This window comes from Maylandia zebra, linkage group LG9 (genome assembly GCF_041146795.1).
Source record: "Maylandia zebra isolate NMK-2024a linkage group LG9, Mzebra_GT3a, whole genome shotgun sequence".
In the NCBI taxonomy this organism is placed as follows: domain Eukaryota; kingdom Metazoa; phylum Chordata; class Actinopteri; order Cichliformes; family Cichlidae; genus Maylandia; species Maylandia zebra.
Window position 1 is genome coordinate 11659786 of NC_135175.1, and position 27489 is coordinate 11687274.

General features: G+C 42.6%; 4 protein-coding genes across 4 annotated transcripts; 3 read left to right on the forward strand and 1 right to left on the reverse strand.

Moving 5' to 3' along the window:
- Positions 1-430: 430 nt before the first annotated feature.
- LOC112433915 (TIMELESS-interacting protein-like) lies at positions 431-8609 on the forward strand. Its single transcript, XM_076887987.1, has 8 exons — positions 431-703; positions 1870-2017; positions 2476-2566; positions 3755-3830; positions 4139-4261; positions 4348-4411; positions 5194-5406; positions 8161-8609. Exons 2-8 carry the CDS (start codon positions 1882-1884, stop codon positions 8403-8405), a joined length of 948 nt encoding a protein of 315 aa, XP_076744102.1. The 5' UTR covers positions 431-703; positions 1870-1881; the 3' UTR covers positions 8406-8609.
- A 284-nt stretch (positions 8610-8893) lies between these two features.
- On the reverse strand, positions 8894-16053 carry LOC112433914 (DIS3-like exonuclease 1). The gene is made up of 7 exons (XM_076888745.1): positions 16013-16053; positions 14557-14820; positions 13220-13374; positions 12866-13044; positions 12630-12775; positions 11795-11966; positions 8894-10226 (listed from the first exon to the last, which is right to left on the reverse strand). Exons 1-7 carry the CDS (start codon positions 16051-16053, stop codon positions 9909-9911), a joined length of 1275 nt encoding a protein of 424 aa, XP_076744860.1. The 3' UTR covers positions 8894-9908.
- A 292-nt stretch (positions 16054-16345) lies between these two features.
- Positions 16346-19718, forward strand: LOC112433913 (leucine-rich repeat-containing protein 31-like). The gene is made up of 5 exons (XM_076887988.1): positions 16346-16439; positions 17203-17305; positions 17631-17795; positions 17912-18067; positions 18341-19718. The coding sequence occupies exons 1-5, from the start codon at positions 16422-16424 to the stop codon at positions 18796-18798; spliced, it is 900 nt and encodes a 299-aa protein (XP_076744103.1). The 5' UTR covers positions 16346-16421; the 3' UTR covers positions 18799-19718.
- LOC112434235 (leukocyte elastase inhibitor-like) lies at positions 19577-27469 on the forward strand. The gene is made up of 10 exons (XM_024801843.2): positions 19577-19642; positions 19899-20057; positions 20345-20466; positions 20560-20671; positions 23059-23176; positions 25916-26058; positions 26439-26516; positions 26662-26751; positions 26823-27003; positions 27131-27469. The coding sequence occupies exons 1-10, from the start codon at positions 19577-19579 to the stop codon at positions 27355-27357; spliced, it is 1296 nt and encodes a 431-aa protein (XP_024657611.2). The 3' UTR covers positions 27358-27469.
- The last annotated feature ends 20 nt before the right edge of the window (positions 27470-27489 follow it).

Sequence of the window (27489 nt, forward strand, 5' to 3'; positions counted from 1 at the left end):
CAAAGTGACACAACATGACCGTGGGTCTGATTTTTCTGGTAAACTTGTTTAGCAGCCCACTGGAGACGGATACCCCGTTCTTTGAACTTTAATACTGGACAGAAAATCGTCTCCTTCCAGAAACAAAGGGTAGCATTAGAACTTGTGTGAACAGCAAAACAATGTAGAAGATTTCCTTTTGTGTCTGTGTTGTGTCTAGGGCTGCCACGATTTGTCGACTAGTCACGATTACGTCGACTATCAAAATCGTCGACGACTGATTTAATAGTCGACGCGTCGTTTGAAGCTTTGTAAGATCCCAAAAGACGCAGGAATAAGTAGCAGGATTTAAGAGTGTAATAACGGACTGAAACAGAAGATGGCAGCACTGCATGTACAAGGATGCCAGCTGCTGTTAAACCCCGAAGAAGAAGAAGAAGAAGAAGAAGAAGAAGAAGCAGCTGTGTCCCAGAATTCATAGCGCGGCCCAGCTCAGTTTCCAACAATGGCGGCAGCTAGTTAGTTTTAATATTACTCTTATTATTCTTTCTGGGTCACAAAATAAACGTTTAACATATTTTCAGCCGAGAATGTAGCTGTGTAAACCTCAAATATCGGCTCAGTTTATCAGGACACCACATATTTTCAAAAGCGCTCCGACGTTTTCAGAGTCGTCTGTTACCCACTAGCTCGATAGCTAGCCGGGGGCTAGGTCACTAGCACGGTGAGAACACCAGACTCCAGGCAAATTGTTTTCAAACCCACCGCCGTCTTTCGCTACTCAGGTTAAATATATATGAGTCACTTAGATAAATTAAAAATGTTGTTGTTTGGCTTTTTTTTTTTTTAGTATTTTATTTGTTCCTGAGTAAATCGGTTTGTCTGAGATTAAAGTTATAGTTTTTACACAGCTGAATAAACGTCAAGCAGACAGCTGATTATCAGAAGTGTGAGATGCTGGAGAATATACTCCGTTGTCCTGTTATATTTTAGATAGCAAGGAGTTTATTAAACTTCACCGAAACAATCTGCAAATTTCATTAAAATTGAATAAACTATCATCTTGTCTTTATTTTTAGTTAGCACCTTAAAAGCTTAAAGCTATAAGCTAATGATAGTTATATAAGAGCATATGCTGCATGGTGCAATAAGCTGTAGTTTTACGTCCAGTGGATGATGATCTGATTAGTCGACTAATCGCATAAATAATCGGTGACTAGTCGACTATCAAAATAATCGTTTGTGGCAGCCCTAGTTGTGTCACATCATTTTGGCTCAAGAGTTTACTTTATTGCTATGTTTGTTTTTTGCTATTTTATTACTACATTTGTATTGTGCAGCACTTCGGTCTGCCAGGTGTGTTTTTAAAGTGCTATATAAATGATGATGACGATGATGCTTACGGAACAGCTGAAAGACTTTAAAACAAACCTGTTACTTTAATGATATTTCTGTGGTACTACAGAGTCCAAAAGAAGTATCGCAGTAATAATTCATCCAAATTGTAACTTTTAAATGTCATTATCAGCCCAAAGGTTCACAACCAGTTCATCCCTGATAGAATGTAAATATATACAAATCTATAAATTGTATTATGTATATAACTGTGAAACAAACATAATGGACCATTAATGTATCATAATAGTACATTTCTGAATTTGGGGTATAATTCCAGGTGGGATGAGTGTCTGTACAGCTCCTCCTGTTGATGTAAAAAAAGAAAAAAGTAAATGCCAGTTTTTTTTAGGTTTTCATGTTGATGTTGTAACACAGTAAAGAATTACTCTTACAGAAATAAATGTCATTTTTTCAACTTGCAGTTAAATTCATGTAACTTAATGCTGATGCTGTTGACGACTGGGGCTCACACGTCTTTTACTTTGTCTCCAGGACCGACTCACCATGGTTGACCCACAGGAAAATAGCCCGCAGGACATTCCTGACTATGACGGCATAGAGGATGAAGCTTTCCCCCCACTCCCACCACCACACTCCCCAGGCCGGGGAGGCCAGGAGGAAGGAGACCCTTTTGCAGATGGTAGATGCTGCTGTGCTCTTACAGGATTACTATGAGGTCTTTAAGATGTGATGATTCAGAACTTTGTATTTTAAATTCATGGTTTAATGAAGAATCATAGAAAAATAAGATTCAGGAAAAAAGGCTAATGTGGGAGAAATACAACCTCTCATAGTCCTTCCACAAAGCTTTTTGGAACAGCTTGATAATAATGAATTTGTTAGTTCAGCCTAGAATTAACAAATGCATGAACTGGTTTTTCAGCATCTCTCTGAGACTGGATGTTTCTAACAATAACAACACACATGTTTTTGTTTGCGTGAGCAAATGAAACCTATCAGATACTGTTCAAACCAGCACATTTCTTCTGTAACCTCCAGTCTATAATTTGTCTGGATTTAAAGATAAGCTTGAAGTTTGCCACGCTGCCAACAGAATGAGTTAGAAACACATCCTGTTGTCATGTGTTTTCAATGCAGGAGATGAAGGTGAGGTATCACAGCTGGCTGATGTCCCTACTGCTAAAAGGAGAGGCGTGAAGAGACCCCAACCCAAGCTGGACTCCCACAGGTAGCAAAGACATTTATATCACGACAGAGGGTTGAAATGCATTAAAATGCGCATTTAAATAGGAATTTGATGTCATCTTGTGTGAGCTGGGACACAAGGAGGCCAAAATCATTGATTGACGTGTGCAGACTGTCAGTGTTGCAGCCAGGTTGAACACGAGTCTGTGACTGCACTGGTTTTTATCACCGTTTCACTAATAATCGTGCACAGAGGCTCAGAGACACACTGACACACAGAGTTGTTGCAAATGTTTGAAAACGTAAGTTTGTGGAAAGAACTTTGCACAAAAAAAGTGATGTGATATTATCTGAGTGGCGACACCTGTCGTTTCGCAGAGTACTGCAGCGTCTTCTTACGCTTTAGCGGCGGGTACAAATGACTGCATCTGTGTGATGATGGTGCAGCTTCACTCTGCCAGTCATTTAAAGAAGAAAGACTCTAATACCATTGTTGTTTTCATCATTTGGATGGGCAAAATTCCCAGACTGAAAATTGTCAGAGCGTTGGAGACATCCCTGGATGTGTGTGAGAAAGATGTTTCCAGTCTCTGTACACCTATAGTGTGAACCTGGTTAGTATTGCCAACCATAAGTCAGGCTCGTTCCCAGTAGTCTCCCAGTGGGTGTTCCAGTGGCACTCCTCTGTTACTGTTCTGTTCACAATGTTCCTGGACAGAACTAAGTTATACTAAATCAAAGGATGTTAAATAAGCTTTTAAGTAAGAATGTCGATTATACTTAGGATAAAACTTGCAAGCTGTATTAAAGAAAAACATAGATTTTCATTTGATAAAATATTCAAATTAATTGCAACTTTGCTATAAATATATATATATATAGCAATTTTTTATTTTTTATTTTTAGATGGAGAAATTTGACTATTTCTCATTATACTGCCTTATGTACAAACAGGTAGGAAAAGAAAGGTTGTGGGCACCCTGAAAACCAAACACCCTACCCCCCCCCCAACAAGCTACTGCCTTCTGAACATGGTACATCTGAAGGCACTGACATTTCCATTCAGAGGGTCTGTCTGTGTTGGCCCTGTGACAGGCTGGCGACCTGGCTGCTGGGATGGGCTTCAGCCATCCACGATCCTGAATTGGATAAGCCAAATACGCCTGGATGTGCTGCTAACCCTGCTTGTAATCCATTAATGGTTTAACTTAGTCTTAATATTTTTTCCCAGGCTGATATCAGATCGAGGGCTTCCAGCTCTGGGCACTCTCTTTGACAATATCCAGTTCAAAGGCAAAGGACACGAGGTAGGATATGATAACATCTGTCCCACCAATTACCAGATGTGAATGAACATTGGTTTTTGAGCTAAATCTGTTTGGCCTGTCAGCTTTTAATTAGATGTCCTAAATTTGGTTTGAGACTAAAAGGTCAAAAGTTGCCCTTTCTGTCGTGGTCAAAAATGAGTGAGGGGAACCAGAGGTTGGTTTACCAAATTAAGATGTCTTTTGTTCCAATGACTGGAAGTCATTTTTTAGTGGGAAGAAGAAGCGTCCTATCACACACAGCCCTCTTTCATATCACTACTCGCTGTTTTTGATGTTTGCCCCATTAGGCTGCAGACCTGCGGCTGCTGATGCAGAAGATGGAGAACTGGGCCCACAGGTTGTACCCCAAATTGCAATTTGAAGATTTTATTGACAAAGTGGAAAGGCTCGGCAGCAAAAAGGAAGTGCAGGTGAGAGGAAGCAGTAGAATATTTCCTGCAAGCGTGTGGGATTCCTAATGTTCAGAATTTGTAATTTTTTACTCATTCTTCTATAGACATGTCTTAAACGAATACGACTGGACATGCCCCTGACACATGAAGATTTTACAAGTACAGATGGTAAGAAGAAAAATCATTACTGATGGGGATACGGTGGACTAGGGCTGTGAGATATGACCAAAGTCTCATCTCCCGATATAAGAATTCTATCGTCCGATAACGATATAAATCACAGAAATGTAACATTTTCTGTCAATTCTGTGAATCTCGACTTGCGTGAAGTGTTTCCAGCTGCGCGTCATGTAGCTGGAGTCGAGTGTTTTAACCGATGCATGAAACGACACATTTTTAGACAGAAGTTGTAACGGCGCCGTTTTCTTTGTGAGTATTTATTACACGGCGTGCTGCGGGGGAAAGCCTGTTCTAACGTTTGAGTCTAAGGTTTATTTTTTAGCACCTGGCGGCTCTGTTTTACTTCTCATCCGTAAACACTCTGCTCTTTCACGTGATTCCGTTTATTTTGAAAAGCCTCAACAGGATCTTGAGCTTTATTCTGAAAGGTTTATGTGGAACATAAACAAGCGGACACGCGATGGTTTTACCGTCGTTGTTGCTAACGACAACGCATAAAAACAGGCGCTTGTCCGTCCGTAGTGTGGTTATATATAAGAGAAAGAGAGAACTTTACTACAGTGACATCAGAACCATGAAGAAATATTGCCGTAAACAGTTTATTTTGCGACACCACGAAACAAACGATAGCGTAAAATGAAATAGACGTTTTTGTATATATCGTTGTATCGAACAGCCCTACGGTGGATTCACACCTGCAGGTGCACATAGGAAATACTTGCCATATTCCACAGGACTTAATTATCAGCACTGCTTGAAATTGTGTTCAGGTGCTGGTGACGAAGAGGTACAACGTGAACTGGAAACATTTGGGGATCCTGATCTGTTCAGCAGAGAGAGTTTTATTAATGCTCCCCAAGGGCAGATTGCCGAAGCCCTCGCTCCCCCACCTACTCCCTCTCTGACCGAAGAGCAGCAGAAACGTATTGAGCTGAACAGACAGCGGGCCCTGGAAAAGAGGCGCGCACGCCAGCAGCAAATTGGTAAGAATGGCAAAAATGTATCATACAGCTGGGACACAATATAACAGAAATAATTAATGATTCTGCTACAAAACATCCAGCGAAGGTTCATAAGGATCATCTAGCTTCATTGGTGTATTAACTTTATATGAAAATACAAAAAGCAAAACATTGAATGTACAGTATATTGCCAAAAGTGTTTGCTCATCTGCCCCCACACTCATATGAACTCGAGTGACATCCCATTCACGACGTCCGCCTGTGCAGCTATATCAGCTTCAACTCTTCTGGGAGTGTTTATGGGAGTTTATGACCATTTGTAAGGTCAGACACTGATGTTGAAGGCCTGGCTCCAAATCTCTGCTCTCATTCATCCCAGTGGTGTTCTGGTCAGGACTCCCATGCCAGAGTTCATGTCTTTGTGGACCTTGCTTTGTGCACTGGTGCCCAGTCATGCTGGAACAGGAAGAAGCCATCCCCAAACTGTTCCCTTAAAGTCGGGAGCCAAAATGTCTTTGCATGCTGAAGCATTAAGAGTTCCTTTCACTGGAACGAAGAGACTGAGCCCAACTTCTGAAAAACAACCCCGCACCGAAATCCCCCTGCCACCAAACCTGGAGCTCTGTTGTCCTGGCAACTGCTAAATTGACTTGTCTATCGGCTTTCCAGATTGAGAACTGTGATCCGTCGCTCCATAGACTGCATCTCTCCTGTTCTAGAGTCCAGTGGCGGCGTGCTTTACACCGCTGTGTCCCATTGCTTTGCGTTGCACTCTGTGATGTAAGGCTTGGACTACAGCTGCTCGGCCATGGAAATGGATTCCACGAAGCTCTCTGTGCACTGTTCTTTAGCTAATCTGGAGACCACGTGAAGTTTGGAGCGATGGACTCCACAGAAAATTAGCAACCTCTGTGCGCCTCAGTATCCACTGACCCCCACTCTGGGATTTTACGTGATCCACCACTTGATGGCTGAGTTGCTGTCGTTCCCAAACACTTCCACTTAGTAGCAGCAGTCTGCATGCCTAGGTGCTTGATTCTATACAGCTGTGGAAGTTACTGGATCACCTGAATTCAATGATTTGGATGATGGGTGGTGAGTGAATACTCCTTACAATATAGTGAAGTGGATCTAGTGTATATATCCACCAGAAACCCTGAAGGTCGAGTGACGAGTTCCCGTATTGCACAGTTCGTCCAAACCACCAGAGATTCCTCACATTAGTGTGGAGTTTGGTAATAAGAGGCAAAGCATGTAGAAAACATTGATTTCTTTACTGCCTGTCTGATGTCAGCTTCAATTAGGCGTAGTATTTTTGTTTTTGCCTTACACTTGTGATCCAAACTGTTTTTACTTCCTCTTTAGTTAAAGCGGAGCCAGCTGTCTGCGATCTATTGTCTACAAATCTTTAACAGTGACATTAAATCGTTCTTCAGGGTCCTCATTTACCGCAGAAATGATGTAATGTGATTTAAATGAGACCCATAGAAAAGAAAATGACCTGTTGATCGGTCTCTATTATGAGCCTTCACCCATAAAAATGTGTTTACAGTTTATAACTTACTGTACATGGTGTTATTAGCACAAACACTTTAAAGCTGATCATTTAGGACTGTAACAATAATCCAGAGAGCAATGTAGTCAAACATCTCACAGTTAGTTTTATTGGGAATGAACTTTGACCTGTTAGGCCCCCAGGGCTTTTCTGAGCTTCCTGCTCGAAAATGAAGAGGCCAAAATAAATGGAGTATTTCTCTGCAATTACAAACTCTGTGTAAACAGTCTTGGTATCAAAATAAAGCTAACGCTTGTGAGCTGTCATCAGAGGGGTAAATATTACTGCAGATGTTACTATGTCAAAGTTACTGGGACTCAAACATAGAAAAAAATGATTATTTCCCTCACCTAATTTTTAAAAGTATTTTATAGCTTATATGCTATAAAATATACTTTGGGTCACATTTAACTCCAGAAAATCATAAATCAAAATATGGATGTTACCTGTCCACAGATTCATGGTGATGTAACTGCTCTTTTAACTGTTTGGTGTTTGTAGAAATGGTTTACAGCTGAGATTCAGAGGCTTCTGTGGACACTCATGTCTGCACTTATATTTCTGACCTCGTGTTATAACCGATTAAATGTGATCTCCTCTCTTTTCCCCCATTTTTGGTGGTGTGGGTGCTTAACTAGTTAAAGTACCAAACATCTGTCTCCTGTTGTTGTGTCACGTAGGAAAGAAGCATCAATATCTGATGAGCAGACTTGTTCATTTGTGCAGATTTCTTCTTTTGTGTGGTTGTTTTTTCCAAGTGGAGATGAGCATCTCTAACAAGTTGATTTGTTCACATTTGCACATCTGCATTTTTGAGAGAAATGAGTTTTTTGAGTTTGTGCACTATATGCATATAAGACAACCATTTCCTTTTTCAGTATTTTTGTGTGGTGCATTTTTCTCTGTTTTAACAAAAGAGGAACAAAGAACATTTAAGTCAACCTAAGACGATTTGTTTTAATTTTTACATGGTCTTACTGAGGTGATGCAAAGTGGAACATGCAAACTGTTTTTTTGGTAATGTGCTGGAAAAGCTTGATAATGGACCTTGAAAGTGCTTAAAGTGCTTAAATTTGACCCTGAACAATGAGTTTGAACCCTGCAGTTTACAGTTTCATTTTTCATTATCTCAGCTTTGCCTGTCTTTTATAAATCGTAGTAGACTGAGTGTGTCTGTGTTGACTGAAACCATCACTGTTTCTAATTCTCAACCCTTTCAGGCCCTTCAGCCTCTCAGACTGCTGACATGTTAGGAGACAAACCTCCAGCTGCATCCTCACCAAATGTCATCAAAGGTTCTACTGATGGAGATGAAACTGTAGAAGATCCTGACCTCGAGCCTTCCAACAACACCTCCACGCAACAAACCAGCCCGCTTCCCCCCAAAGACTCTGAGCCCGCTGAGGCTGAGACCGGCCTCAGCCCTGAGCAACAGCTCAGCAACGACTGTGTAGAGGGGGATTAAAGTTCACGTGCAGCAGTTTCTGCTGAAAAGCTTTGGCAGTGAGCAGATTTAAAGGTTTCCCAATGTTCGTGCCTGCTCATTCGAGTAATGTTGTGCATTTCTGGTGGTTTATATCTTGAGCACATGTTCCTACTGTGACGTCAGCTTTGGGTTAGCAAAGACATTTATAATCAATGGAAATAAATGTTTTTCTTATTTTTAAAAGTCCAAATCCTAAACGTATTTACCATGTGTTGGTATCTGTTACAGAAAAATATTTGAACTGATCCACAGTTCCTGCTCTGATGCATCTTCTTTCTCCAGTTTCACTATTGGCAGAATTTTGGTTGCAAACATGTTTCTATAAAAGGCCTCTGTGTGTGTGTAGTATGTGAGCTGTCAACTGACCATCACCCTCTTCCAAGCATTAAGTGCTCGTTCAATTATGAACAGTTCTTTCTTAAGCTACTGCAGGGACATGAAACGCAACACGATGAAGTGGCTCCATCTGCGCTAATGAAAACACCATTTTTAATTACAGGCCACTGCACACATATTGAAATAGTTATGTACAGTTCATATTTCTGTTGGTAGTTCTAGAAAACAATCTTAAAATCCACAAACCAAAAAACGCTTCTGATTATTTACCAGTTCAAACAATAAAAATGTCCTTGGTGTTGGTGTCTTCTATACAGGCTCTTGATATACAAACTATAAGATAAATACATCCTAGTTTTATACATCACTTCCAACACAACCAACCTCAGGTGTATTTCATTACTCTACGGGTTTATTTTAAAGTCTGCTAATGAGTGACATGAAGTTTTATCAGTCCGGTGACCTGTCCAGGGCGTATCCTGCCTCTCACCCTATGACAGCTGGGACAGATTCCAGGACGTGCAGAAGAAAATGGACGAGTGGACGTTTTATCATCTCCAGAACAATACTCGTGCTGGGTTTTGTATGAAGTGGTCACAGGTAGTACAATATGTGTGAACTCACCAAAAATGGTTCTATAACACAAGACATTTAATTTACACAAGACATTGATCCCACCAGTGAGATATTGAGATCACTGGTGCTGAGAGAAAAGCCTTTTGTTACCAGACTTCTTTAACCTGCTGCAGTTGACTAGTTTCCTGCAGGATTGAACCACATTTGCAGTGAGTACTAGGTCTTGTCAAAGTAACTGCTGACACTTCACTGGCATTAACACGTTCCCTATCCTCCTTACAACTAAGTTTAACTTGATGTGATTTTAAAAACGAACTTTTACAAAACGTATCCACTGATTCGGTTTGACTCTGGTTTCTAAAAAGATGGCGGGACATGTTTTTACTTAATATTGTGTTTGCTTTCCTGTGACTTCACACACTCGTGTGGTTTGTCCACACACAATCTGGAGCTACAAGAATGACCTGGATGACTCAGCACGAGTGATCTTCAATGATCACCGTTCTGTTAGCGCACAGCGTGCAGTTCTCACAAGTGTCTGCTTGGAGGTAAAGCTGGGCTACAGCGTTTCTATGCTGTTGTTGCCGGGAGGCGTGAAGCCCTTTCCAGATCCATCAGAGCCAACTCTCTGATTTCTTCCAGAATAGAGTACAGACTGGGAGTTTTGCTCTGACGAAACTCTCTTTCCTCTTTGGAGAGTTTGGGGCGCCGGGCTGTCTTCTCCTGAGCCAGCGCCTCTTCATTCTGACGCACCACCTCTTTGACCAGCTGACTGCGGCCCTGAGGGCTGGGCTGCTGGGACTTGGCACTGTGGTGAGGCTTGTTGCTGATGACCTCGAGGTTTAGACGGTCAGCGTGGCAAGTTGAAGAGTGGACAGAAATACGAACCTGAAGAGAGCAGAGAACGTAAGTCACAGTATTCCTCAGTTCGATCACTACACAGTAATGGCACCTACTGAAAATAGTCTAATGGAATGCTATGCAAAGACAGGCCCACTTAAGGTTTGTGACGTAATATATAACAGCAGTCCTCTCAGCACTGTGCGCAGCGTCACAGCTAAGTAGACAGTGGTGTAGAGTGGAGAAGTTTCCGACTGTGCCACAATTTTGTTCATAAATAGGATAAATTGGATACGTATGTTACACACACGTATCCAATGTAACAAACGTTCATCCATCCGTACACGAACTTTCTTTACTGTGCTTTCTAACATTCACACGACGTGGAGACTGGAGCAGAGGGGGAGAAAAACATTCATTAACACTGTGACCTCGGTCAAGTGTCACAGTGAGGTTGTTGTTTTGTTGATTTGTTTGTTGAATATCATCATCATCTCTTTGTTTGATATGATCATAGCTTGACAGCAGTCAATGCTGTGGTGGACAACTTGTGTTTGGGCTAATGTTTCTTTCTATCTTGTTTTGGCCACATGTGTCATCCATCATCATCCATCAGTAAGCTATGTTGTTAGCATTGCCTTTGCCCTTTGACATTTATGACCCCAGGATAAGTCCATGAAAGAAAGAAAAGATGTTGATAACAGTGGAAGCAGCAGTACTCTGTCACTTTTTCATGTCTTAAAGCCAAAGATGTGAGAATAACACACCGTTACTTCAGTTTCTTTTTGTTAGCTAACCTTAGGGTAATGTTTCCTGCTCTTTTTGCTTAAATCACATGCACTTATTCCTCACAATCATCGTGTGTAACATGCCTGAACTTAATATAACTTGACGCCAGTGATGGGCAGCAATGCATAATTAGATTACTTTTTTCAAGTAACGAGTAAAGTAAGGGATTACTGTTGCAAAAAAGGTAATTAGATTACTGTTACTGTCCCGTAAACACGCTGCTCTACTGTGTTACTAAACCGTGAGTTTGTTTGCAAGAGTGTCTCATGACAATGACATAAGTGCATGCGACGTTTGTGGTAACAAACGTGTGCAGAGCAACAATGGATCATTTATCGAGTGCGAGAGAGAGAGTGCGACCGTGCAGCGTTTAAAGGCGTTTATGTGAAAACAATTACCGCCCACTGTCATTTTTTATCTCCCTTTACAAAAAGGTTTGTGTAGAAACGCCACAAACTGGAAGCATTACATTTCTTGTCTTGGAGGAGAGCCTCCCCCCCCCCACACTTATGTTTTTGTTTTCATATAATATTTAAAAACAATAAACTGAATAACTTTAAATGATTTATTTTCAGGAATCATTTTCGTCTCATTCATCTTACTGACGTTTTGTTACCTTGAGATTAGCTAACAAAGCAGCAACCACACAACACTTTATCACAACAAGATCATAAAACGTCTCTTAATGTTGGACCACAAAAGATCCAGTAGTCGTATGAACCTGTGATTCATATACACTCATGCATATATATTTGGAATCGTCGCCTTTAGGCGCTGCATTGCTGGAAACCTTCTAAAATGATTGATTAGCGTTTTCTGTGACTTACGGTGATGTGGTCAAACAGTTTGAAGGTGGAGGTGCCACAGCTGGAGGTGGTGGTAATGCGGTCCGGGTATTTTCGCACAGTGCCACCCTGCCAATCACAGCTGCCGTCCTGTCCCGCTACCACCACCAGGCCCTCTTTGTTCTTCAGATACACAGGCCCCCTCACACCATACCTGTGAACAACATGGCTGTGGTCAGAGGCAGCCTTACTTACTCAGTGATATTACTCAACCTGCTTTGCGCCCTGTGATTTTAATCATTACATGGATTCTACAGCCTTCTCAAAATGACCACAGGTTACATTTTAATAAACTGTTAATATTGCATATCCCTGTAACACCACAAGCATGGAGAACACTGATGTTATTAAATTACACTTTCCTTGCAATAAACAAGCAGCAACCTCCAGAGGTTAGCTAAGCTAACGTAGAAGTGCCACAAACACAAGGCTGGCTCCAAAGCACCGTCCCTCCCCACAGACTCAACTTCAGCAATGCAATTAACTTATTTAAAGCCTGGTAGAGAAAAGATTCGGGGTTTTAGCCGATTTTCCCTGCTCACAATAAATGTTTAAGGAATTAGTTTAGTAAATTTATACAATTTAAAACTCATTTTGAGGTTTTTTAAGAGAAAATAAAACTAGCGTGTATACTGTTAAATATACATTGATTAGCGTGCAATTACATCTTCCAACAAATTCATTCATTGTCATAAACTTTGAATTCGTCTATTAAAAATACACGAGTGGTTGGCCGTCTGTGAGCTGCTGTACAGCTCCATTAAACAAAGGAAAAGAAGAAGACTGCAGAACAAAACACAGGACTGAAGGTTCTTACTCTGGGATAAACACCAAGACACCGTTGTCTCGAATGGAGTAGACAACAGCGTCAGCCACACAGCACGGGTCTGTCTGAGGGTCTCGTTCTCTGAAAAACAGACACTGAAACAGTGCTGTGGATCGCATTTGGGCTGCCTGTGCTGCCTGCAAATGAAACACAGACGTCAGCACAGCTTCTGTTAATAGAGTAAGAGGTGAATCATTGAAAAACACAAACAATAAAACACCCCTGACCCTGTTCTTGCTGTTGACATGGTGAGCCATTTCCTCCACTTCTTTGTTACTGGCTGGTGCTTTACCAGATACAACGCCCCTCTGCATGTGCAGGGCTGCGGTAAGAAGGCGGTGCACGACAATGTCTGCGTACCGACGGATGGGTGAGGTAAAGTGTGTGTAGCGATCCAGAGCCAGACCTACGACAACGAAGCAAATATCAGCACGTTAGCCTTCTTTCTAGTTCTCAGTCGAATAATTCTTCACAAACAACAGACGTTGGACAAGTGTGTGCAGACGTGTGATGGATGGACTGACCCACAGTCACACTGAAACTCTAGTGCAGCCAATAAAAGCTGTGCAGCGGTATCGTACCATAATGGTAGTATTGGTCTTGAGGATGAGCACCAGTGGAGAAGTACAGAGCCTGTGACATAGCAGTGGTGGCCATCATTCTGAACAACCTGTTCACCAAGGGGTCCTGTGGGTCCACAGCTCGGTCCAGTGAGGCAGCTAAAGCCTTGTTGGACCTGAAGGAACAGAGCCAGAAACCAGGGATGAGTGAGGCCTCTCATCTCAGCAGTCAGTGACACAAAGCTACTTGCATCACCATGTCTCTTGTCCTGGGACCGGTTCTGCTGTTGGTTTAACCCCCCCCCCCACAATCCTCCAACCGCACATTCATATTTTGTTTTCAAACTCCATTGCAGTTCATTCCACGCCTCAGATCCTCAGACCTTTTGTAAACAGTTAAACAAATAAAAGTTAACTGTAATAGATTACAGGTTGTAATTAAATAAATCACTGCCTCTTTTAAAAAACAGAAAAACAAACCATCTTTAATTATTTGAGTTGTTTGTTTTGTTCCCGTGTGAGAATATTCAACACTGCTCTCTGTGCAAAACGGGTTTAAAAGCATAAACAGCTGTGGGATCCTGTTTGTCCGGGATTTGAACCGGGGAACAAACTGCGGCAGGATCAGCGTTGTGCCGAGGTCGGCATCGCCGACAGCATGTGTTCCCCCTGCGTGGCGAGCGTTCGCTGGGCACGGAGTGTGGATCCAGGTTACGCCGCCTCCATTACAAACAGTCAGACGTGGAAGTAGTGATGTTTTAGTTTTGTAAAAAAGTGAAACCTGAGTGTCGTTACATTACCATTCAGTTTAAGGGTTACAACAGAAAATGAAATATTTATTGTCCTCTCGTGGTATCAGACGGGATTATTTTAACAAACGAAGGACATTTTGCCTGATAATTATATTTATCCTGTAACTTTACTGTGTAAAGAGCTAAAACCTCCAAAGTTTCAGGAGTAGTTAGTCGTTATAAGAAGTGTTTGTGAACTGAAAATCAAGAATGTGGGATCCTGTTTGTCCGTGATTTGGACAGCCCAGCGTGTGCTCCCGACGCAGGGGAAACTAATTCTGTCGGGGAGACCGACCTTGCCACGACAGCTGTTGTGAAGCTGAAGCCAAAGGCAAGATATGCTTCATCATATGTTCTAGTCTTTGGTTTGGAAGCATATTTGGCTTCAACCTCAACCTGAGCTGAAGGAACATGTCTTCTTCTTGTCTGACTGCTCATGTGACACCTGAGTGTGTCCCCGTGTTATCAAACATTTCAGGTTCACACACTTGTGTGTCTGAACATGATGTGCGTTGGACTACAATATGCATTTCCTCAGTTTCTATACTGAACAGTCAAAAACATTACCTGGTGTCAATGGTGAAACCTTTGGCCTTTGCAGTGTCCACCAGCTGGTTGAATAGCTCCTGTTGTGGTGGTGGGTGACACCTTAGAAGGGCCTGGTTGGGGAAAGCTTCCTGGATCTTGCGGGCCACCCAGTGGTTGGCGTAAATCATGCACTCTGCCACGGTCTCATGGACCTCCAGGGGCTGACGAGGGACCAGGGCCGTAATGTTCCTCTCCTCATCCAGCTGGGCACCCACCTGAAAAGGGAAAATGCTTCTAACGTGACTTCAATGAAAAAGAATATGAAAATGCATCAGTGGGCCACATTTTACTACAGTTTACTTTAACTCAGTTGAACATGCACCATTCCACCGGAACAAATGCTGCACGGAGAACCAAATGTGAATGAATCTCAACCTGAAAACAGTCTACTGTCTTTCCTACGTTCAGCTCTCTATCATACCAGTAAGAACACATATCCCTAACAGGCACACAGCTCTGCTCATGGGCACAGAAACTCCACCGATCTGCTGTTCATGCTTTTTGTTTATAGTGGACAGCCAATCAGAGTTTAAGTTAGCTCAAAGGAAATGTGCCTTAAAGAGAGAACAAAACTTTTCTCAGACTAAGGATGAACTGAGGGGACCCAAAGCACTTCAGCAGGAACCAAAAGAAGCCAGAAAGTTTGGATTTGAACACAGTTTTGGCCGTTTTATATAATAGATCAAGATGAAACATCTGTTGTCCTTATCCTTCAGGACAACTGATGTTTCACCAGCGGTCAATAATCCAGCTTTGTCAAGATAAGAACTTGATTTTTGGGTGGCAGCTCAATCATTAAACACACTTTTAGAAATATATTGGTTTTTCCACTATCCCAGAAGCAACCCGAGAGAATCATTTTTACTTCATATCAATATTCTGTGTGCGTACAGCCATAACAGGAATGCAATAACTGAATAATAAATAAATCCAAGACATCCTATTAGAGAGCATCTTATAGAACAACAGGAATTGTCCATATGAGGTTTTAACAGATGGCCGACCAGCCGCTGTAGATAAATGGCTGTGATCTAATGTGAAAACTGTCAGTGGTTTCACAGTGGAGTGCTTGGTTTCTTTATTCCAATATTCTCACTGAAATGACTTTCTGATAAAATGTTTTCTGCTGAGGAACGTGTTCTGCTTAGACGCCTGATTTTAAAAATAACGTCTCTATTAGACCGTACTATAATTTATTATCGATGAAAAGAAATATATGGTATCCATCTGTAATTCTGTAAATAACACAGCAAAAAACCAAACTAAACATAAAGACCTGGAAGACTCCTGCGTCTAAATTCATTCAGTTATTGTACTGAGTCCTGAACATGTTAGAAATATGGTATCTTCAACACATCAGTGGAGAATCTGTTCCAGGAGTTCAAGCGAGGCTTCTTCCTGGTGTGTGAGCAGGATTTGGTGAGGCTGTTTCGACCAGAGGAGCTGCAGGGAGTGCTGGTCGGCCAGGACGTGCATGACTGGGAAAAGTTCAAACAGGTACAGTCAGCCAAACAGACACAGGCTGTAGTTTCACAGCTGTCCTGTAGCACAATAACTGTGTACTGCATACTGTCAAAAGCATTCAGTCGGCTGCTTTAACACAAATATGAACTTGAGTCACATCTCAGTCTTAATCCAGACTTTTGTATGATAGTATAATATAATAGTCAGCCCACCCTTCGCAGCTATAACTGCTTCCACTCTTCTGGGAAAGCTTTCCACAAGGTTTAGGTGTGTTTATGGGAATTTTTTGACTATTCTTCCAGAGGTGCATTTATGGTGTCAGACACTGACGTTGGAGGAGAAGGCCTGGCTCACAGTTGCTGCTCTAATTCATCCCAAAGATGTTCTATCAGGTTGAGGTCAGGACTCTGTGCAGGCTAGTCCAGTTCTTCTACACCAAACTCACTCATCCATGTCTTTATGGACCTTGTATTGTGCACTGGTGCCCAGCCATGTGCACACATGCCCACACTTTACACTTGGCACAGTGCAGTCAGACAAGTACTTCTGGCAACCACCAAACCCTGACACATCCATCGGATTGCCAGTCAGAGAAGTGTGATTCGTCACTCCAGTAAACACATCTCCACTGCTTTAGAGTCCAGTGTTGAGATGCTTAAATCACTCCATCTGACGCTTTGCATTGTGTTTGTCAGTGTAAGGCTGGGATGCAGCTGCTCAGCCATGGAAACCAATGAAGTTTGGACATCTGTAACAACAGCAGACTGCAGATATTGGTGACTTAAGTGCACTATGAGCCTTAGCATCAGCTGACTCGCTGTCATTTCCAATTACTTCCACTTTGTTATAATATCACTAACAGCTGACTATGGAATATTTAATAGCGAGGAAATTTCATGACTGGACTTGTTGCACTGGTGCATCCTATCACATTACCATGCTGGAATTCATTCAGTTCCTGAGAGCGACTCGTCCTTTCACACATGTTTGTAGAAGTAGTCTGCATGCCTAGGTGCTTGATTTAATACACCTGTGTCCATGGAAGTGATTGGAACACATTAATTGAATGATTTGGATGTGTTAGGGAATACTTTTGGCAACATAGTGTATGCCTGACCTTACAAACTCTATGATTATAACAGTCATTTTCACTGTTTTCAGAACACAAGTTATGGTTGGAGATATCATGACCGCCACCCCACCATACAGATGTTTTGGGAGGTATTTGATGAACTAACTGAAGAGCAGAGGAAAGATTTCCTTCGTAAGTACTTGCTGAAGCCTCCATTATGATATGTTACTGAAATCACACTGTATCATATAAAACATTAGATTTTTCTGCGCTTTACCAAGATACATTAGAGAGCAGCATTGTTCTGATTAATATACTGTAAAGCTGCTTCTAGCTGGTGGACTGAGCCGCCTCACCTTTCACCTGGCTCACGTCACACACCTGGAGAGACTCAACCTCCACCTGTGTTGCCTCACGCGAGATGATCTAGAGGCTCTGAGTCAGTTGCTACCAATCTCACACGCCGGACACTAATCGCATGCTCGCTGCAGCAGTCATGTGACTCGTTGTTTTTCAGTCCAGGTGCTGCCCTCTCTCACTGCACTGACCGAGCTTGATGTGTCATCCAATAAGGAAGTGGGAGGTGTGGTCCACCTGCTGGTCTCCGCCCTCCCTGCGACACAAATGAGGAGGCTGCCATTCAACAGCTGCTACATGAGCAACGAGTCCTTCACTGCTCTGGGTAACACACACACACACACTTGTTTATTTATAGAAGTTTTCCTTCAAGTCATTCTCCCTGAATACCTCTTCCACCCTCTAGCCTGAAATGGTGAAAACTTTGTGTTTATGCATCAGCCCTGGCGGTGTCCTATCTGCGCACGGTGGATATTTCCTGGTGTAAAGTGGTTGGCGGTCACTTGGCGCTCCTGCTGGATGCTCTGCAGCCATCAGTCGTCAGCGAGCTCCGTCTTTGCAGCTGCGAGCTCACCACTGATGACATGCAACATCTGGGTAACTAACACACAATGACATTATACTTTTTCTTTTTTGGTCTGTAGTGGATCATTAGGCTGCATAAATGTATATTAAGACAAGTAAAGCCTGAAGGAAATTGATATTTCTTTCATTTATTTCATGCTGCCAGCATCTGTAGCTGTCGTATAAAACAAAACAATGAAACTATTCGGTGTTATTTTTGTCTCCATCAGAAACATTGTGAACAAAACAGTAAAGTGAACAGGCATAAAGTGATCAGTTATCAATGGGTCCTCTTCCTCTGTGCAGCTGCCGTGTGCAGACGGGGCTGTCTCTCCTCACTCCGTGCACTGGATCTGTCCTACAACAGCTTGGTGGGAGACAACGGTTGGTGCAGTCTGTTTGCAGCAGGAGGTCTGGGCTCTCTGGAAGACGTGGATGTCAGTTTGCGACCTTCAACCTCTGCTCCGTGCTCAGCCTGGCTGCCCGCTCTGCTCCGAGCTCTGCCTCAAATGCCGGCGCTGGCTCGACTGGCCATGCAGAGGTGGACAGCTGACTGTCAGGAGAGAGAGCAGCTGAGGTACTGTCTGAAAAAGAGGAGCGTCCTGCTGGAAAGGGATCCAGATTTACAAGACACATCATCAACATGTAAAGGGAACAGTCAGGAGAGCCTAGAAGAGAGTCAGCCTGAGGAGATTGGAGCGGACCGCACTGGAATTTACTGTCAAAGAGCGACCCACTTTGTTGCTTTATTATTATTTTTTTAAGTCTCTGTTACCACAAGAAGGTCAGTGTTGACGTCAGCTGCATCACGTCTGATGTAAACTGTGTCACACGTGATGGTTTCAGGGAATACTGGGAACTTACAGAGTTAAGCACAGCTGGTGTGGGTTATCATATTTGTCGTCTCTCACCTTGGCTGCAGGGTCTGGGTCTTTCCAATGCAGCAGTCCTAACACTTGAGACACACATGCCGAGAAGTGGGGATACCTGGAAATGGACAAAGGCTTTCAGCAGAGTTTTAAAGCAGCTATTCAGGAAAAGAGCTGTGAATTATCTGCATACCTTGTTAGGTAATCAGCTATTTTGGGGTTCTTTAACAAATCAACCAAAAGGTCGACTGAGTATTTTCTCGTCAGAGTACCTTCACCGTTCACGATGATGTTGAGCACAAGCTGGAGCATTTGATGGATGTTCTTTGCATCAAAGAGCTACGAGGAAATCCCAGAGATTAGAGACAGGATATTATGTGAATCAGCATGAATGTTGTTTGTTGTTCAACAGATAAAAACAAAAAGAGAAAATAGAAACAAAGTAAAAAAGGAACAATTGTTTCTGCCGTTAAGAAAAAAAAATTGAGTCATGGCAGAGACCTGCAGAAGTCTTGAGTCTCATTTGATGACATTTTGTCAGATTGCCTTGTAATTTAAAAAAAACAAAACTGTTTTTTGAGCAAAAGTTCTCCAGGTTTTTTTGGAGTTCTTTCAAAGTTTTCTTATTTTTGGACGTTAGCTGCTTTTTCACTCTTTTTCAGTCCAGTCAGGGATGCAGAGGAGGAGGAGGAAGGTCCTGGACACATCAGTGGCTTATGTGCGTGGAGAGGAGAACCTGGCCGGCTGGAGGCCCAGAGGAGATAGCCTCATCCTAGAGCACCAGTGGGAGCTGGAGAAGATGGAGCAGCTGCAGGAGGTGGGGCCTTAAAAGATTCATAAAGAAATAAATCTGTTTAATATCATTGAGGGAAAAATGACTTTTCAGCTCAAAGACCAAAGTGCTATTCTAAAAAGTTTTTTCTTAGAGTACAGACTTTACATGACTAACCTCCCCTCTTCTCCCCACCTCACATTCGCCCCCATCTTTCGTCCAGGTGGAAAAGACCCGTCACCTTCTGGGAGAGGCGGCTCCCGTGGGAACAGCTCCCACCACCAAGTCCCTGAGTGAGTCTCTGTCCCCCAGCGTGAGCTCCGGCACTCTGTCCACGTCCACCTCCGTCTCCTCGCAGATCTCCAGCACCACCTTTGAAAGCGTGAGAAGGAGCTGGCCACCAAGGTGAGAAAAACGTGGGCTTAGTGGGCGTTCTTGTTGCTGCCTTCTTCCTTCTCTGCTCGGAGCTGATCGGTCTTGTTCCTGTTGTGTTGTAGTGCCTGCGCCTTCTGACACACACCTTCAATACTGAATACAAGCAGCTGGTGAACAGCATCAGTGACTGCAAGGTGAGAAATAATACAAAGAAATAAAAAAATAGCCTTTCTGTGTCACATCAGGGAGTTCCTATATTGACGTCTACCTCATCCTGCTGTTGTTTCACTTCAGCTTTCTCTCATCTCACCGATCGGACGTGATCCATCCGTGACGAGCTTCAGCAGTGCCACCCTCACCCCTTCCTCTACCTGCTCCTCTCTGTCGGACTCCCGCTGTGGCTCCATGGGCCAGAAGTAAACATATTTTTAGGAACATTGACCTCGATCTGCAAACGGTTATTGACAGGTTATCTATTTGATTCTAACTTGGTGTGATTTGTGTTAAAGGACCCCTGAGAACAGCTCACGTGCCTCCAGTCCCTCCTGCTCAGACTGTGAAAACTTCCCGATGGTTCCCACTCTGGAGACCTCCTACCTTGCGCGGGCTGCAAAAGAACGAGTTCCTGAACTTGGTGCCTGATATTGAAGAAATGCGACCAGGGTGAGTAATGCCATATTAACCCAAATACTGTCACTATGACATGTGTCTCACAGACCAAATGTAAGTCGACACTCATGTTCTCTAGTTCAAGCAGAAGTGATGTGGATCGATTCAAATTCCTGAGCCTGGATGATTTCAGCTGGAAACAAACCAACTCTGCTTCTTCCTCAGATAATTCAATTCAATTCAATTCAATTTTATTTATATAGCGCCAAATCACAACAAAAGTCACCTCAAGGCGCTTCATAGATACAGAGAAAAACCCAACAATCATATGACCCCTTATGAGCAAGCACTTTGGCGACAGTGGGAAGTAAAAACTCCCTTTTAACAGGAAGAAACCTCCAGCAGAACCAGGCTCAGGGAGGGGCGGGGCCATCTTCTGTGACCGGTTGGGGTGAGAGAAGGAAGACAGGATAAAAGACCTGCTGTGGAAGAGAGACAGAGGTTAATAACAGATATGATTCAATGCAGAGACGTCTATTAATACATAGTGAGTGAGAAAGGAGACTGGAAAGGAAAAACTCAATGCATCATGGGAATCCCCGGCAACTATGCAAGTTGTAAACAGTTGTAGGATTAAAGATTATTGAATGTACAGAATGATTATTTACACAGAGCTATACAGTAGTGCAGTTAAGATAAGTGAGGGTGTAGATAGTTTCTACAGAGGCTATATAAAGTGCTAGTGGTTGTGAGTGGTGGTTCACTCCATGTTATTATTGTGTGTTTGAGGGTACAGTTGTCCATTGTGGGGGTGTGTATGTTCAGTGCATGAGTTTAACGTGGGTCAGATGTCAGGAGGCAGAGTTCAGGAGTCTGACAGCTGTGGGGAAGTAGCTGTTCCGGTACCTGGTGGTCTTAGTCCGGAGGCTCCTGTGGCGCCTCCCAGAGGGCAGGAGGGTGAAGAGTCCATGTGATGGGTGACTGGGGTCTTTGATGATTTTCCCAGCCCTTTTCAGACACCGCTTCCTGTAGATGTCCTTTATGGCAGGAAGTGGTGCTCCGGCGATGCGCTGGGCAGTTTTCACGACCCTCTGCAACGCCTTCCGGTCCGAGGCAGAGCAGTTCCCGTACCAGACTGTTATACAGTTGGTCAGGATGCTCTCGATGGTGCAGCGATAGAAGTTCACCAGGATGTCTGAGGACAGGTGGTTCTTCCTCAGAGTCCTCAAGAAGAAGAGGCGCTGGTGAGCCTTCTTGACCAGCTTGGAGCAGTTGGTCGTCCAGGTGAGATCCTCGGAGATGTGGACTCCCAGGAACTTGAAGCTGCTCACACGCTCCACAGCCGTCCCCTTAATGTGGATGGGTGGATGTGGGTCAGCATTCCTCCTGTAGTCCACGATGAGCTCCTTGGTCTTCTCGGTGTTAAGCAGCAGGTTGTTTGTGTCGCACCACTCAGCCAGACGATCCACCTCCTCCCTGTAGGCGGCCTCATCGTTGTCACTGATGAGGCCAATCACCGTGGTGTCATCTGCAAACTTAATGATGGTGTTGGAACCATCAGCAGGTCTGCAGTCGTGGGTGAAGAGGGAGTAGAGGAAAGGGCTCATCACACAGCCTTGTGGTACACCGGTGTTCATTGTGATGGTAGATGAGCAGCGGTTATCCAGCCGGACATGTTGGGGGCGGTTGGTCAGGAAGTCCAGTAACCATTTGCAGATGAGGGAACTGATGCCCAGGTCTGTCAGTTTCCTGATGAGTTGTGAGGGGTGGATTGTATTGAATGCTGAACTGAAGTCTATAAACAGCATTCTGGCGTAGGTGTTGTTGTTGTCCAGGTGTGAGAGGACAGAGTGCAGTGCGATGGAGACTGCATCCTCTGTGCTCCTGTTCTGGCGGTATGCAAATTGGTGGGGGTCCAGGGTGGGGGGGAGACAGGATTTGAAGTGTGCTAGGACCAGCTGCTCTAAGCACTTAGCTATTTACAGTTCATAACAAGAGACAAGGCACCATTTCTCTCCTTTGTGTTCCAGTCATCACAGCAGATTAAACTTTTAAAATATTTGCAAATAGTATAAAGAAATATATAAAGAAGTAAAACAGTAATTTATTAATACTTAGAAATACTAAAACTTACATTTGTCAGCAAAAACTGCTGCCATCTGAACCGAAACGTTACAAACCAGCTTACCCACAATCTGTGTATTTTTCTATGCTGGCTACTTAAATTGGCATCCAACAAGCTATTTGCTTTAATCTTTTATTAGACAAAGGCTGACTGGTTAGTTCAAGCTTCAACTGCATCCAAAGGACTGAAAATGTTTTAACACAGTGACTGAACTTGATTGAAGTCTCCGTAGTTTGTTGAATCTGTTTCGAGTGACTTATTTTCACAATTCCAGGAATTTTTAAAAGGCACCAAAAAGCATTACAACGCTGAGCTCGAGTCTGTGGACTTCAAAGGAAATGCAGAGGAGGCCAGGGTCCACATCAACAGCTGGGTGGAGAAGCAGACACAAGGTAAGCATAATGTAACTTTAAATGATCTCCACTGTAAATCCTTGGGGATCAGTTGTGTTGTGTTCAGTTGAGACATTATTACCGGATTGTCCACCGTCCACATTATTTTCTGTTTCCAGTTCTTCCAGTCTAATTTCTATTCAGTATTAAGCAGCACTATCTCTGGGTTTTACTGTTTGGTTTCATGCTATTAATAAAACCATCACAGCAGTATGTTGCTGTAAATAGCAGGCCAATTCTTCTATTCTTATTATATTATGTGATGGGTACTTCTACTTTGATCACTTGTGTCTTTAACATATTTTTATTTTTCAGGCCCATTTAGGATTGGCTGCTATTGATTCTATATCTTTATATTATCTTAAGTGCAGCAGGAAATTCATTCATTGTTTTTATAAAAGCGCGATACAAATACAGGCCATTTATAAATCTACCATCTATAATAATAGGATACAAGGACTTTCTATGAGGGTTATAGGACTGTGGTGCCACCTGCTGGAAATGAGACAATCTTAATCCCATTATTTTTGTAGGAGCCATTTTTGGGTTGATACCTCATGTTGCCGCTAGAGGTAACCTTTTTAAGTTTCTTTTTTTTAAACTTTATTTAATAAACAATGAGTATACAACATACGAACAGATGAAGTATACAAAACAACAGAACATGAACACAGAAAGCCAAGAGTAAAAGAAAAAGGTAACAATTATAAGAATACACATACATGTATTGTTTTGAGAGCCTTTGTGTTGGTGGAGTCTGATATTGATTGTATGTACATTTCCACATCCTTAAAATAATGACAGAAATATGGTGTTTTGTTAGTAAACTTACATTTATGGATAAAAAATGTAGCTAAAAGTATGAACAAATTCATCATAAAAATTTTTTATCATACTTCTTGGGGAACTTAAACAAACAGAATAAAACATTTTCCCATCGTAAAGAAAACTCCCTTAAAATATGGACAATAACAAACCTGCTAAATTCCTTCCAGAATCTCTGTGTAAAAGAACAGTACCAAAAAAGATGCGTCACAGTTTCTGGATGATCCCCACAGAAAGTACAATTAGTATTTATGTCCCTTTTACATTTGACCATGTAGTGACTGGCTGGATAACATTTATGTAGAATTTTAAATGAGACTTCTTTCACCTTATTTACAATCAAATATTTATGGGGGACCATCCAGACTGTCTTCCACTTGATATCTGGAACATATCGGTTCCAATAAGATGTTATATATGGGAGAGAGACGATATCTTCTTGGAATAAACTACGTATTCTCTTATTGCTGTTACCAAGTTCCTGTGAAAAGCAGATTTTTCCTATTGGTGACTCAGCTGGATCAGGGAGAGTGACTGAGGCAGATATTGAGCTGTCAGTGTTTTTATATAACATTAAAGTCCCTGAGGGTGTGGCACCAAGCACCACTGAGGATTCCACCTTTTTAAGTTCCTGTATGGTAGGTTTATGTAAGGTATTTAAGGTGGACGCACGTAATCAGCGTCAGGTGTGTTGTTAATCATAAGAAGGCAAAACGTTTGTGACCGCTGCGCTTTTATCTTAAAATGTTTGGAACAAAGACCAAAAAGGACAAGATAAGTACTGCTGGAGTTATTGGACTGTTTAATTAATTCATGCATACCAGAAGCATCGCGTCACCCCCGCTAACAACCACCTCAGTGGCTTCTTTCTTTTTTTTTTTTGCCTGTCCCATTTGGTTCTTTAGCCGTCAGAATATTTGTCTGAAGACCAACAAGGATACCCAATGGATTTATTTTGCCAAATGGATCATCGCGGCATTGCCGTATTGGTCCATTTGATCGACCTTTGTTTTTATTATTTATTTTATTTCATTTTCAGTTGTTACAGACGGGACAGACATGAGTGAGGGACAGGAAAGGGAGAAAGAAAGAGGAAGGAAAAGAAAAACAGAAGGGGAGAGGGACAGTGAGAAAGGGGGAAAATAAATAAATAAATAAAATCTCCTGGATCACCTGTTGAGAGAGAAAGAATAGAAAACAAGCAAAAAAAACCAAAGCAACTTTCTAAACACAACACCATCGCATTAATCTAGCTAAGTGTAAACAGCAGTAAATACTAAATATTCAATGTTGTTGTGCAGCACGCAGGACAGACAGCACACAATGTGCTTTGAAGTAGCAGCCAAGAAAGGTGTAATTTAAGTCTACGAGCAGTGAACACCCGTGTGCACACCTGTGTGGATCAGCGCGCTTGTATTCAAATGGTTTCCACATGTAATGGTCTGCAAGAGGATGTAGCGAGCCATAGCCCCGTCCCCCAGGCCATGAAGCAGGCATGGAGGAGATCCAGGCCCCAGACATCCAGAGGCCCCAGAGTGCGAGAGCCCAAGGAGGACCACCGGAGGGGCATCCGTGCCACCCTCATGGGAAGGGCTGAGGATCCCCAGACGAGGCGTCACCCAGTAGCCACCGAGCAGAAGCTAGAGGGGGCTGCACCGGCGTGCCCGCCGGCTCTGCCGGCAGCCAGCTGTGCCTCAGTGGCTTCAAGCGTAGGCTTGAATTTTGTTCAAGCCTACACTTGAATTTTTGTTTTTTGTTCCCTGTTATACTGATCATAAAGCTTTTTCCCCCTTTTTTAAAAATAAAAACCATCTTGCTGTTGCCCTGTTTTCTGATTTTATAGCTGAAGATGTTGTACAGTAACTAGTGCATCTTTGGTAATAGTTAATAGTTTTCATAAATTCTTTTTACCAGATAAAATCAAGGACTTGCTAAGCCAGGATACAGTGGGTAGCCTGACGAAGCTGGTTCTCGTGAATGCCATTTACTTCAAGGGCAGCTGGAACACGCAGTTTAAGGAGGAGAAGACTGCTGATGCGCAGTTTCGACTGAACAAGGTAACAGTGCAGAAAGGCAGCATAGGATGGTGCAGTTATACTTTGATCTGTCATACTACAAACGAGCTGTGGACTTTGCTGAATGAGAACATAAAGCCTGGAGCTCTGAGGGGATAAAATCGTGCTTTTAGGACGATCACTTTCCAACTTTATGCAGTTATGCAATGCAGTTTATTATTCATGTAATATCCAATAAGTTCTCAAATAAATCTCAAACAACAGCACATCACAAACTTCGGCTAACAAGAACAAATTGTGTTGTGACGTGTGCTCTACATCCAAATCCACTCAATGGCTGGAATAAAACCATGACAGAACTTTTTGAGATCATTTTGAGACTAAACACAAAAAACATTTCTCTTGTCTCCCCTATTTTTCAGAACGACACTAAGCCGGTGAAGATGATGCAGCAGAAAAGTAAATTTCCTTTTGCGACCATTCCTGAGGCCAACTGCAAGGTAACATCCATCACTTTCAGCTTATTACAGGATTTCACCAGCATGATCTAAAACTTGTCTTTTACAAATATCAGCCTAAATTTCTAGATTAGGAAGTCAGATCATCTTTGATGGAGTAATAAATAAAAACAATGTTTCTGGACAGATTCTTGAGATGCCGTATAAAGGAAATGACCTCAGCATGCTCATATTCCTGCCTAATGACATAGAAGATGATACCACAGGCTTGGAAAAGGTAAGATGCACTTACCAGTACTTTAATGTCCAGTTTCAATCAGACAAGCTAGTGACACTGTATCCACACAGCTGGAGAAGGAGCTGACCTATCAGAACTTTGTGGACTGGACTCGCCCAGACATGATGAGCCCCAACGAGGTTGATGTCAAGCTCCCTCGATTTAAGATGGAGGAGAAGTATGACTTGGAGAAAATCCTGACCAACATGGGAATGGAGAACGCTTTTGACATCTACAAGAGAGACTTCTCTGGTGAGAAATATTGCACCAATGAGACACACTGAATCAATTATACAGTTATATTGAGAGCACAAAAACTGCAAAACATCATCTGGTAAAGAAAAAAACACAACTGATTTCTGGGCTCTTCATCTACTAGGAATGTCTCCAGCAAATGACCTGATAGTGTCCAAAGTTGTCCACAAGGCTTTGGTGGATGTAAATGAAGAAGGAACTGAGGCTGCTGCTGCCACTGGGGTTGACATGGAAGTCCGCTCTATAACGATTCCCGCTGAGTTTGTTGCCGACCATCCCTTCATCTTCTTCATCCGACATAAACCCACCAAGAGCATTCTCTTTGTGGGCCGGTACTGCTCACCCGAGTAAACACGAGCTGACATTGACATGAATTAAACATAAAACATTATATACAGTATAAGATTTTGTAAGGTAAACCTAGTTCATACAAATGAAGTAAAGAAAAGTTATTAAAACAAAACGTGCCTTGCTGTTTATTCT